The sequence below is a fragment of the Candida pseudojiufengensis genome, assembly GCF_024610245.1.
Source record: "Candida pseudojiufengensis strain CBS 10847 chromosome Unknown scaffold6, whole genome shotgun sequence".
Lineage (NCBI taxonomy): Eukaryota > Fungi > Ascomycota > Pichiomycetes > Serinales > Debaryomycetaceae > Lodderomyces > Lodderomyces pseudojiufengensis.
This window is the reverse complement of record NW_026261522.1, coordinates 766,661-778,867: the sequence shown is the minus strand read 5'-3', so window position 1 is coordinate 778,867 and position 12,207 is coordinate 766,661. Positions and strand designations below refer to the sequence as shown.

General features: G+C 26.8%; 5 protein-coding genes across 5 annotated transcripts; 2 read left to right on the top strand and 3 right to left on the bottom strand. All coding sequences in view use genetic code 12, as the record gives it.

Annotated features, from left to right (window-relative positions):
* Window positions 1–1,044: 1,044 nt before the first annotated feature.
* KGF55_000423 (bifunctional choline kinase/ethanolamine kinase) lies at window positions 1,045–2,763 on the top strand (the record flags this gene model as incomplete). Its single annotated transcript, XM_051759140.1, has 1 exon — window positions 1,045–2,763. The coding sequence occupies one exon, from the start codon at window positions 1,045–1,047 to the stop codon at window positions 2,761–2,763; it is 1,719 nt and encodes a 572-aa protein (XP_051617160.1).
* A 334-nt stretch (window positions 2,764–3,097) lies between these two features.
* SFP1 (zinc-coordinating transcription factor) lies at window positions 3,098–4,318 on the bottom strand (the record flags this gene model as incomplete). The annotated part of the gene is made up of 1 exon (XM_051759129.1): window positions 3,098–4,318. One exon carries the CDS (start codon window positions 4,316–4,318, stop codon window positions 3,098–3,100), a length of 1,221 nt encoding a protein of 406 aa, XP_051617159.1.
* Window positions 4,319–6,076: 1,758 nt separating this feature from the next.
* KGF55_000421 (uncharacterized protein) lies at window positions 6,077–8,754 on the bottom strand (the record flags this gene model as incomplete). The annotated part of the gene is made up of 2 exons (XM_051759118.1): window positions 6,077–8,658; window positions 8,724–8,754. 2 exons carry the CDS (start codon window positions 8,752–8,754, stop codon window positions 6,077–6,079), a joined length of 2,613 nt encoding a protein of 870 aa, XP_051617158.1.
* Window positions 8,755–9,318: 564 nt separating this feature from the next.
* Window positions 9,319–10,343, bottom strand: KGF55_000420 (uncharacterized protein; the record flags this gene model as incomplete). The annotated part of the gene is made up of 2 exons (XM_051759107.1): window positions 9,319–10,186; window positions 10,324–10,343. 2 exons carry the CDS (start codon window positions 10,341–10,343, stop codon window positions 9,319–9,321), a joined length of 888 nt encoding a protein of 295 aa, XP_051617157.1.
* Window positions 10,344–10,583: 240 nt separating this feature from the next.
* Window positions 10,584–11,723, top strand: PEX7 (Pex7p; the record flags this gene model as incomplete). The annotated part of the gene is made up of 1 exon (XM_051759096.1): window positions 10,584–11,723. The coding sequence occupies one exon, from the start codon at window positions 10,584–10,586 to the stop codon at window positions 11,721–11,723; it is 1,140 nt and encodes a 379-aa protein (XP_051617156.1).
* Window positions 11,724–12,207: the final 484 nt, after the last annotated feature.

The following is a 12,207-nucleotide window of genomic DNA, read 5'->3' as shown; positions in this document are numbered from 1 at the left end:
ACCTTTATTTTGCTTTTGTTTTGTAATTAGTCTAAGGCAATTGGTTCAAAGTTTTCTTCATGGATAGGAGGTTACAATTGGACAAAAAAGCAACATTGATCAATATCACGATTAAGTTCCTTTTGACTGAAGAAGAAGATGAGCACAAATTGATAAAGAAATCTTCTCTTCTTTAAAAGTTTACTCGACGTCAATTAAATTGTTTAGTTTCAAGCATAGCCTTCTAGGTTATACCAACTAGAGTACAACATGCTTACCCCTCACTCAGAAAAGTTCCAAACACTCATATTGTTGACTTTAAGTTTCGCAGTTATGATCTCATGAAAGTTTAGGTATGTGATTGGTTACTTGTCCTTTTTTCACAATAGAACATGCAATTAGTTGGTGAGTGATTGAATGATATTTGGGATATATTTTATCAGTCATCTTTGCAAAGCTGATTGTCTCGAAGAATAGATTATCTTTAGTAATTGATTAGTGGTGGATGTAAATAGTTTCTTGTTGAAACCAAACATTGAAAAAATAATCCAGTTTAAACTAAAACTTTGTTATAAGTTTTTGTAAAATCACAAACTATTAATCTAGCCGTTAAATAGACTTGGACATGAGCATGAAACAAGTTGTTGCTAATGATACTTTCCTGTTTTGATTGATGTTTCTTTGACCTCTTCAAAGCAACAAGTAAGATAAGTAAAGTCTTTATTATCATGAGACCAATTACTTAAAGAGGCAAAGTAAATAGTTACAAAATTTGATTCTTTTAGTCATGTGACTCTTTTAGTTAAAAAAATAATATCTCCAACATTCAAAATTATTTTTTTATTATGATCATTATTTGATTTAGCAAAGTTATATTTTAAATATCCTTTAATCGGACCTTTTGTTAGAATTTTGAAACCCTGGTAGACATATCACTGTATTCAAACAAATTCATAGCATAAATTTGTATATAGCAATTCAATTCAACCTCATTTCATTTCAATTTCATTTCGTTTCATTAATAGCATTTAAAACAATACCCACAAAAAAACAATATTAAATAATATGTCAGGTGTAGAAATAACACCATCAAATAGATCATCAAGGTCAAGATCAAGATCAAGAACAAGAAATTCAACAGCAAATACAAGATCAACATCAGCAACTCGTCGTCCAAGTTCATCATCAACAAGAAAGTCATTATCAAGTTCATCATTAAATAAATTAACTATAACATCAACTCAAATTAATAATGAAACAATTATACCATCAGTAAATGTTATATTAGATAATTCATTACCTGCTGAATTTTTTAAACAAGATATTATAGCATTAACAAAAACTTTAAAAATAAGTAAATGGTATAAAAAACAATTAGATTTAAAAATTTTAAAAGTTAATAGAATTTCTGGAGCTTTAACTAATTCTATATATAAAGTTGAATATAATGATCCTAAAAACGAAATTTATTTACCTTCTTTATTATTAAGAGTTTATGGAAAAAATGTTGATGAATTAATTGATAGAGATCATGAATTATTAACATTAATAAAATTATCACAAAAAAGAATTGGACCAAGATTATTAGGAATATTCATAAATGGTAGATTTGAACAATTTTTAGATGGATTTGTAACATTAAATAAAGAACAAATTAGAGATTCAATAATATCACAAATGTTTGGTAGAAGAATGAAAGATTTACATTATAAAATTCAATTAGATGAAGAAGATTTAAAATCAGTACCAACATGTTGGAGATTAATTGAAAAATGGTTAAAAATTTTTGAATTTGAATATTTACCAAATTATATACTGAGTGGTATAAATCCTGAAGATATATTTTTTATGAAATTTGATGAATTAAAAAATTTAATTTTTAAATATAAAAATTGGTTATTTTTAAAATATGATGAGAAAAATTTTACATCAAATTATAAATTTTGTCATAATGATACTCAATATGGAAATCTTTTACTTTGTGAATCTTTTAAACCAGAAGATATTATAGTTGATTCACCTCCAACAACAAAAGTTGATGATATAATAATAAAATCAACTTCAAATAAAAAAGATAATAATTTAGTAGTTATAGATTTTGAATATTCTGGACCAAATTTTCCAGCATTTGATATTGTAAATCATTTTAGTGAATGGATGACAAATTATCATGATCCCATTAAATCTTATTATTTAGATGAATCAAAATATCCAACAAGATTAGAACAATTAAATTTATTAAAATCTTATATTGAATATGATTTTCAATTACCTTCATCAAATTTAAAAACTTCAAAAAATCCAGTTGAATTTTTAATTGGAGAAAGTGGTAATAATCATGAAGATACTTTAAATCTTATACAATATGAAATTGAAAAAATGTATAATGAATGTATATATTGGAGAGGTTCAGTACAAATTTTTTGGTGTTTTTGGGGTCTTATTCAAAATGGACCAATAAAACCAAAATTACAAAAATCAGAAAGTGAAAAAGGTATAGATTCAACTTATAATATTACAATTGATGTTGAAAAATTAAATATAAATGGTAAAGAGAATGATGATCATTCTAAAGATGATGATGATGATTCTGATATTGTACTAGAAGAAGCAATAACTTCAAGTGATGATGATTTTGATTATTTAAAATATTCAAATCAAAAAATTTCATTATTTTTAGGTGATGCAATACAATTTAATTTAATTAAAATTGAAGAAATTTTACCAAAATATAGAGATTTTATAAAATATTTAAATACTGATTTATTAAATAGTAGTTTATAATTAGATTAATGGATATTTTTCACTATTTATAGAATTTTCAAGTATACTCTTACATTGACAGCTCTATCATATTTCTCAAAAATTTAATATCAAACTTATGCAATTTAACTATTTAACTCCTAAAATTATACAAAATTAAAACATTAAAAGAAACAAAATCATTAATAATAATCAACATAGATCAAATAAGACCAAAATTTACCCAAGAATGCAAAAAAATAAAAGAATAACCCAAATAAAAATAAGATAAAAAACACATCAACCCCAACTATGAACAAGATTTATTATATATATAGTCAACTCTTAATTTACCCAAAGGAACGCAAACAATTAATTAATGAGTTGTATGACCTCTATGATATTTTAAACCGTTTAAATTTTTATAACGTTTATTACAAACATTACATTTATAAGGTTTATCTTTTTCTAAAGCAGGATTATCCATTGGATTATTTGAATCAGGATCAATAACAGAAACAGTACCATCTGGATTTTCTCTTAATGTTTGACCTTGATGTCCATGACTTCTATGATATTTTAAACCATTTTGATTTTTATAACTTTTATCACATCCTATAACATTACATTTAAAAGGTTTATGTTCATCATCTTGATAATATAAATGACGTGCTGGATCATCTATATATCCTTCATCTTCACCTGTTTCCATATCTATATCTCTATTTGGTGATCCAGATTGATTAAATTGTTGTTGATGTAGTTGTTGTTGTGATTGATGCTGTTGTTGATGTGGATGTTGTTGAAATTGTTGTGGATGTTGTGAATGATTCTGCTGTATTTGTTGATGATTTTGATGATTCTGTAGTTGTTGATTTGAATTTATTTGATTTTGTATATTATATGTATCATTATTATTTTGGTTGTGGTTGTGGTGGTTATTATGATTGTTATTTAAAAATACATCTGTTGTTGAAACTGTTTCCATTACATTATGAATATTATTATAATTATTTCTATTTCTATTATTATTTATTAAATGTTGATTTGAATCAATTGGTGGTGATGCAGAAATATGAGATTCTTCATAATGTCTTAATAAATCATGTAAAGTTGGTAAAATTTCTCCACAACAATTATAATCTTTACAATAATCAGCTTCTAAATTTGGTAAATAAGATGTTTGTTGATTTGGTGACATACTTGGATGTATAGTGTTGTTATTATTATTTTGATTTCTAAATGAACCTCTTCTTGGATTTATTAAATTTTGATTATTATGATGTAATTGTTGATTTATATTTGATTGTTGTATGTTGTTAGGATTTAAAAAATTATTTGTATTTGATGACATTACTTCATCTTTTAACCATGATCCTATAGTTACTGAACCCCATGATATTCCACCCATACCTTGTGAATGCGCCACTGATTCTCTTCTAAATCTACTATTATTAAATATTGAAGGTCGACGATTAAAAGTTATATCTATTGGTTGCGGCTGTATATTATTATTATCTTGTTGTTGATAATTAGTTGTATCTATTGGTATATTTGATGGATTAGTTCCATTATCAAATATCTTGGTATTAAACATGATTAGTGGTTGATTGATTGATATAGTAAATTGATTTTGTATTATTAATCTAAGTTAAATATACTTTCTTTTTTTCCCTATACTTAATTTAATGTATGGGAGTAGTACAGTATTAATCAATGTCTGGGGATTGTCTAATAACTAATATGAATTTATGTAAGAAACGAATGATATATATTATCTCTCCACTTGGTTTATTCTATTCGGTGAAGTTAATGATGAACTTCTATTGTTGGTATTAACTTTTCAAAAAGAACAAGGAAATATGGGGGTGTATTATATATATGAATTTGATATAAATGATGTAGTATTTGACACTTTTATTAGTAAAGCTTAAACTTAATTTGTTTCTGGATATTTAATGGTGGACGGTAATATTGATTTTTAACTGTGAAAAATCCCCCTTCTTGACTGAGTATAATTTTTTTGAATGCTTTTGGTCGATAAGTGTATTGTACTTTTGGAAAAAGATATTAATTTATTGTTTAAATTTGAATATAATAATAAAATCTGGTAATACACTAAACTAAAACTAATACAATGAGAAGTAATACAATAATTAACACAATTATAATAATAAAGGGAAAAGGGAATTAGGAATATAATAACGAAGGTAGAGTGAAAAAGAGAGACATTTACTTAGTTTCAATATATCAAACCCTTGTAATATATAATAATATTTTCTAGTGAAACATATATACATATCCCTCCTTTGTTTGAGCATAGACCTTGTAATAGTTTTCCACCGTCACCAACCAAACTTTTTCAACTTAAAATGGGAATGAAACAAATCCCCTTTTGAATCTAGCGAAGGCCCAACTCAAATCTGGAGGTAATGAATTGATGATGTCTATCGGTTTTGTTTCTAAAAAATGTCTTAAAAGTAGTGTAAAGGAACTAAACTTTGCAGATCTTGTTTTAGACATAATAATTTTGGAAATTCAATAGAGTGATAGCAATCTAGCATTTACGATAATCAACTGTAGAAACGTACTCCTGAAAAGATTTAATAGTTGATCTAATGCAAAACTTGAGGCAAAAGTCTATACTTTCAGCTTATATATTGTGTACTAATCAATAGTTTTGAAAATTTAAGTTATTGCACTTAAATGTCGTGATTTGAAAAATATGAAATTTCACCGTTAATATGATCTTATGGACACGACCCTAACTAATTATCGTGCGATGATTTTTACTAAATACTAAGCTTTCGTACTTTCTAATTTATTAATTAACTATTCATACATACTTACTTACATATTATATGTATTGTGTTAATACTTACATCAAAACTGTTCAATTTTAACATTGCGATTTTACAAATTTATCCGTAAATGAAGTGTTTTGATTGAAAGGATCAATCAAAGAAGTGAAGTTAGTTTCTACAGTAGTAATTGAAAATTCCATATGACTTTGTGTAGGCTCTTGCTTGTTTGTTCATCTAATTTGAAACACTCCTATATCTTCTCTTAGCGTATAACATCGTCCCGGGTATTTAAATTTAAAATAATAATTAGACTAGTTTTGAAAATAATAAATTACTTGTATCTGAAACATATCCATCTCAGTTATATACAGGAATTGATATTAATTAAATTCAAATTCAGAACCTACATCACATGAATATTAGAGTAGAGGTTTATAAAACTGAAGGTTCTAAATAAAATAAAGCTAATAGGAAATTATAAGCATCCCTAAAAAATGGATTGGAAATTAAAGTTTAATATCTTAAATAAAAACTATTAAATTTTTCATACATTATTCTACAGTTGGTTTTGCACGTATATACTGATAATGACGAGAATTAAATCCTCCTCCTTCAATTGATGATGAAGAATTACCACCACCACGATTACCTCTTGTTCCTCCTCTACCTCTATATCCACCGCTGCCTCTTCCTCCTCTTCCTCTTCCCCTTCCTCTACCACGACCTCTTGAGGAAGTTGTATTCGTTTCTGTTTTTATTTCTTTTGAGGTTGTTTTTGCTGTCGTTTCTTTTGGTGTCTCTGTTGAGGTTGTTTCTACTGATGTTGCTGTAGTTAAAGATTTATTCGTTAAATCCGAAGTTTCTTTCTTTGTTTGTTCTTCGGCTGGTACTTTTGAAGTTTGTATATCTGATGATTTTGTTCCATTACCTAAAATTTCATTTTCTAAATTAATATTTGGTTTTAATTGGTTATCAAATTCTGATGAAATTGGTTCAAAATTTCTTCTATAATTTGATGATGATGGAAATGAAGCATCAGCAGAAACAGGTCTTAATTTAATTTCTTCATAAATTGATGATGAATTAGAATTGAATTGAGTGGTATTAATTTGGTCGTCTTTTAATGGTAAATTTATTGATGTTGTAGTTGCCAGATGGATTTGAGGTCGATGATTTGGTGATTGTATATGTTGTTTTCTGAATTTTCTTGGTATATCATTTTCATCAATTGATGGAGTTTCTTGTTGTGAAATAGGTGGCTCTTGAGCTGGAATTTCTTGAGGTAAAATTTGTTCTTTTTCCTTTGTTGTTTCTTTTTCTTTTTCCTTTTCGACTACATTTTCATTTTCAATTTCCTGCTCATTTTTACTTTCTTTTTCCTTCTCTGGTTCTGATTCTCTCCGTTGATACGAAAAATGACCCCCTCTACCTCTTCCCCTACCTCTGGATCTGTATGCACCTCTACCTCTACCTCGTCCTCCTCTAGTTGTCGTAGGTGTAGTCGTAGTTGTCGTTGCTGTTGATGATGTTTCAGGATGATCATTATTTACTGAAAGATGTTCAAATAATTTTTTGAAATCTGGTCTTGATTGATCAGTAGTATTTTGGGTTTTCTCTCCATCAACCGAAGTTTCTTCTTTTAACTTTGAACCTGATTTTGATTTTAAATTTTGATATTGTTCTTGTGGCAGTTGTATTTGAGATTGATTTGAAGGTTGTTGTTTTTGTTGATTTTGCTGTTGATTGTGTTGTTGATTTTGTTGTGATTCCTTTTGTTGTATCTTTTGTTTTTCTTCTTCTTGTTTAATAAAATCTCCTTCTTTAATAGTTAAATCTACATTTTTATTTGGTGGTGAAGTAATAGTTTTCTTTTTTAAAATAATTGGTGGTTTTGTTGTTGGAGTTGGTGGTGTATTCTTACCTCCAACTGGTGGATTTGTAATATGATTTGTACGTTCACTAAGTAATTGTGCTAATGATTTACCTGTACCATTTGTTGCATATTGATTTTGAGGTTGAGGTGCTATTGTATAATTTGAATGAGGTTTTGATTCAGTAGGTTGTTGCAGTTGTTGTTGTTGTTGCTGTGGTTGTGCTGGTGGTTGTGATTGTTCAGGTGTAACTCTTTTCAAAATTGCAATAGATGGTTTTTTCTCAGTAGATGGTCTTCTTGGTCCATGTAAATTTTCATATCTATTTTGTGGTGATGCACTTTCATGAAATTTTTTTATAGTATTTTCAATATCAATATTTGTATCATCTCCTAATGTTTGAACAGTTGTTCGATTTAAATTTAAAAGTCTTTTTTCAATTTCTTGTTGTTTGGATAATGTATCAACAGGTTTTGCAGCTCCAAAGGGATTTGATTTTGGTTTAGGGGGTTGTTGTTGTAATGATGATTCATCTTCATGTGGTTTTGTTATAGATGAAGCTGAAGCTAATCCATGAAATGGTTTGTGAGGAGGAAATGAAGTATCAAAAGATTTAGTTCTTTGATGAAAAGTTGAATGTAATTTTTCTGGTGATCTTGGACCATTAAATTGATGTCCATATGTTGAGGGAGGTCCACCTCTTGGTTGATAATGATTATGAGATTGAGATCCTCCATGACTTATTCCTTGATTTTGTTCTAATTCATCCAATAATGCCATATGCCTAGGTTGTTTTTGATGTTGCTTTTGTTGAATAAAATCATTTTGAATTTGTTGAATTTCATCAAAATGATCTTGATTAAATTGTATACAATTTTGAAAATCATTAAAATCTGCAATTTCAACAATAACTCTTCTATTTCCCTTATAATATAAATCATGCCATTTTGAAACTTTTGAAACATCTTGAGAAGATTCTAATTCAACAAATGCAACTTTTTTAATAACATGAGTTTCCAAAATATTTGATGAAGGATCAGTTACAATTTTAAATTTTATAAAATTTGTAAATCTACTTTGAAATAAATCTTGTATAAATGCATCATTTGCTGTTATTGGTAAATTTAATAATTTTACTATATATGGTGGACCAATAGAACTCCCAATTCCTCTTGGAATATCATCATATCCATAAGATTTTTCAATTGGTACTGAAATTGAGGCCATATCTATATCCGTATCTGCCCAAGATCCTCCAAATGCTATTAAGTCAGTTAGTATTTAACAATTAAAGATAAAACAATTTATTAAGTTGTATTTTACATACTTTCATCTTGGAAGAATTCCTGTAAACTCATCTTCTTAGGTGGTGCTATTGATATGTTTGTTAGTATTTGTATAAATCAGATTGATTAAAAGATTTGATTGTTTTCCGAGTGCATACCCATCTTATATATTCTGCTTATTTCAAGCTGTATTAATTATACAAATGACGTTACTAGTCAAGTAATTTGATGACTGTGTTAAGATTGATTGTATTTACTTTTATCTAGTGTGTATGTATTTGATTTAACTCTTTTCTTAGAATAGATTTTTTCTTTCTGCTTTTGTAATTTTTTTTGTTTGTCTCTTCTTTTTTTTATTTTAAGTGTCTTACGTAATTAAATTAGTATTTACGTTTAATTGTTAATAAAAACCATTTGGTCCAAACAATAATACGATAAGTTTTTAAGTTTTTACTTGAGAGTTCAAGGAGATAAAACCATATATTCGTCAAAGATAAACTTCGTTAGACATAGGTTTATAAGTTTCGTCCATATCTGCAAAGAGAATCACGACAAATTAAATTTATAATTTGTCTTCATCAGTCATACCAATCAACCTTTATAAATTATCAAAAGTATGCTCTAATATTAAACTACTTAAATTGGTTCTTGTTTAATAATTGGACTTTTATATCTAAAATCAAATTCCATATTCTCTTTATCTCTATTTTCTTGTCTTTTTTGTTCCATTTTTTGAATTGTTTTATATAACATAAAATATCCCATTAAAATTGAAGTTGAACTTCCAATAACCCAAAATATTAAAGTTCCAATAACATAAAATAAATAATAATATTTAACTAAATAATATCTAAATCCTGTCCATTTTATTTCAAACCATGCAAAACTTTCATTATCATCAATTATATAATTTTCAATATTATTTAAATATAGTTTATTGTAATTAAAATTTTGATCTTTTTCAATCACTTTTAAATTATTATTCTCTGAATTCAATTGATTACCCATAACTTCAAATATTGATAATTCAATTTCATTACTTTTTTGAAAATTTATCATAGTTGAAGGTATATAATTCTTAACACCGTACGGTATAAATTGATTTTTATTTGAATATACAGCAACTGGATCACAATCCAAGATAAATGAATTTCTTAAAGTTGAATTGAATATATAATCCACCTTATTTATACATTTTGTATGTTGTAAACTTTTTGAACAATATAAATTTAATTTGATCTTGAAAATATAAGGAGATTGATCATCAAATTTGAAATTTTCAAAATTTGTAGTACTTATTAAATTTGAAACTAATATATTATTGTTTTCACCTCTCAAATTATAAAACATCCCTTCATTTTCCAACTCATTAAATCTTAAATTTATTAAAGGTGAATTTGATAATGGAATTAAAGTATTATAATATTTATTATACGTTATAAAACTAATTGGTAATATTACAAATACTGAAGATAGTATAGTAGTAGTCAAATATAACCAATTTCTAGTTAATTTTAAAGGTAAATAAATCCCAAATAATTTAAAATATTTATTCCTTGTATCATGACTTGGTAAATAATTTATAAATGGGAAAAATTTATAAATTAAATATATTATTATACTTGTGATAATCAACTTGACTGTATTTGTGGTGAGTGCATGTAAGGAGTTCCAAGTTGACTTGAAAACGAGTGTAATTGAGTTTGTGAAGTTATGAAAAGGTCTTTGTTGTTTGTTTATTTGTTTGTAGACTTTTCGATAATTTTTGATCTCCAAATTAATAAGCCGCTTTAATTCTCTATTTAGTCAATAGAAAAAAGGTTGTGATTTTTTTACAACCAAATTATAATAATCATTGAATTTTACAACCATCTCACATTCATACACCATCTACAAAACAAATGCTATCGTATCGAACGAAAGGGTATAATGGATATGGAATACAATATTCACCATTTTTTGATAATAAATTAGCAGTAGCAACAGCAGCAAATTATGGATTAGTTGGAAATGGTAGATTATATATTTTAAATATAGAACCAAATGGTTCAATAATAGATCAAATATCATGGGAAACTCAAGATGGATTATTTGATTTATCATGGAGTGAAATTCATGAAAATCAATGTGTTGTTGCAAATGGTGATGGATCAATAAAATTATTTGATATAATGGTACCAAATTTTCCAATAATGCAATGGAAAGAACATCAAAGAGAAGTATTTTCAATAAATTGGAATTTAGTTGATAAAACTAATTTTGTTAGTGCAAGTTGGGATGGAAGTATTAAAATTTGGTCACATCAAAGACAAGAATCTATGTTAACTTTAAATCCAAGTGGTGTTGATTTAACTACTAAAGTAATACCACCAACGACGTCATCACAACAACCACCACCACTACTGCATCAACCACAACATCAATTAACTCAACAACAAAGTGGTACATCAACATGTATATATTCAGCTCAATTTTCACCACATTCACCATCAACTATAGTATCATGTACAGGAGCATCACAAGTTCAAATATGGGATATACGATCTCCTCAAGCTTTACAATTACATTTTGTATCACATAATGGTTTAGAAACTTTATCAATTGATTGGAATAAATATAAATCAACAATAATAGCATCAGCAGGAACAGATAAATCAATAAGAATTTGGGATTTAAGAATGATTTCAAAATTAGATCAACCTTTACCTCAACATCCAATGCCATCTCATCATAAATTTGGTCCATCACCATTAAATGAATTATTAGGTCATGAATTTGCAGTTAGAAAAATTCAATGGTCACCTCATGATTCTCAAGAATTAATAAGTACTTCTTATGATATGACATCAAGAATTTGGAGAGATGAATCAAATGAAAAAGCAAGATTTTTAAATAATAAAAGTGGTGGACAAAAAGGAATATTTGGTAATCATAGAGAATTTGTTATTGGATGTGATTATAGTTTATGGGGTGAACCAGGATGGTGTGCAACAACTGGTTGGGATGAGATGGTATATATATGGGATTCAAAAAGATTATAGAATATTTACATAGCAATTCCAATTGAGGTTTTATCAACCATTTCAATTCATGTATAGAATAAATATTTGCATATCTACATTAGGTAAATTGATCAGCTTGTTCAAATGATTTCAATAGTATTATAGATTGCAAATTCGGACTTTTTTGGAGTACATTAGCAATAATAGTTCTAATCATTAAAAGTACAATGTGTAATCAAAGCAACTCACATATAATAAACGTTGGAATAGAAGTTTAAAGTTTACTTTAATTAGTAAATCTTTGTTATTTCAGTTATTGATCTCAACAAATAATGAAAATTGTGTATGTAAAACGTTATGTATAAAACCTATTCAAATCAATTACATTTCCATTTTTGGTAAGTAATGTAAAATTGATTAATATTGATCTGATTTTGTGTTACTTATTTTAAGTAGAACAATAAGAATATGGTAGCTTTCAACCTCATCACTAACTTTAAATTACTTAATTAGTTTAAATTAT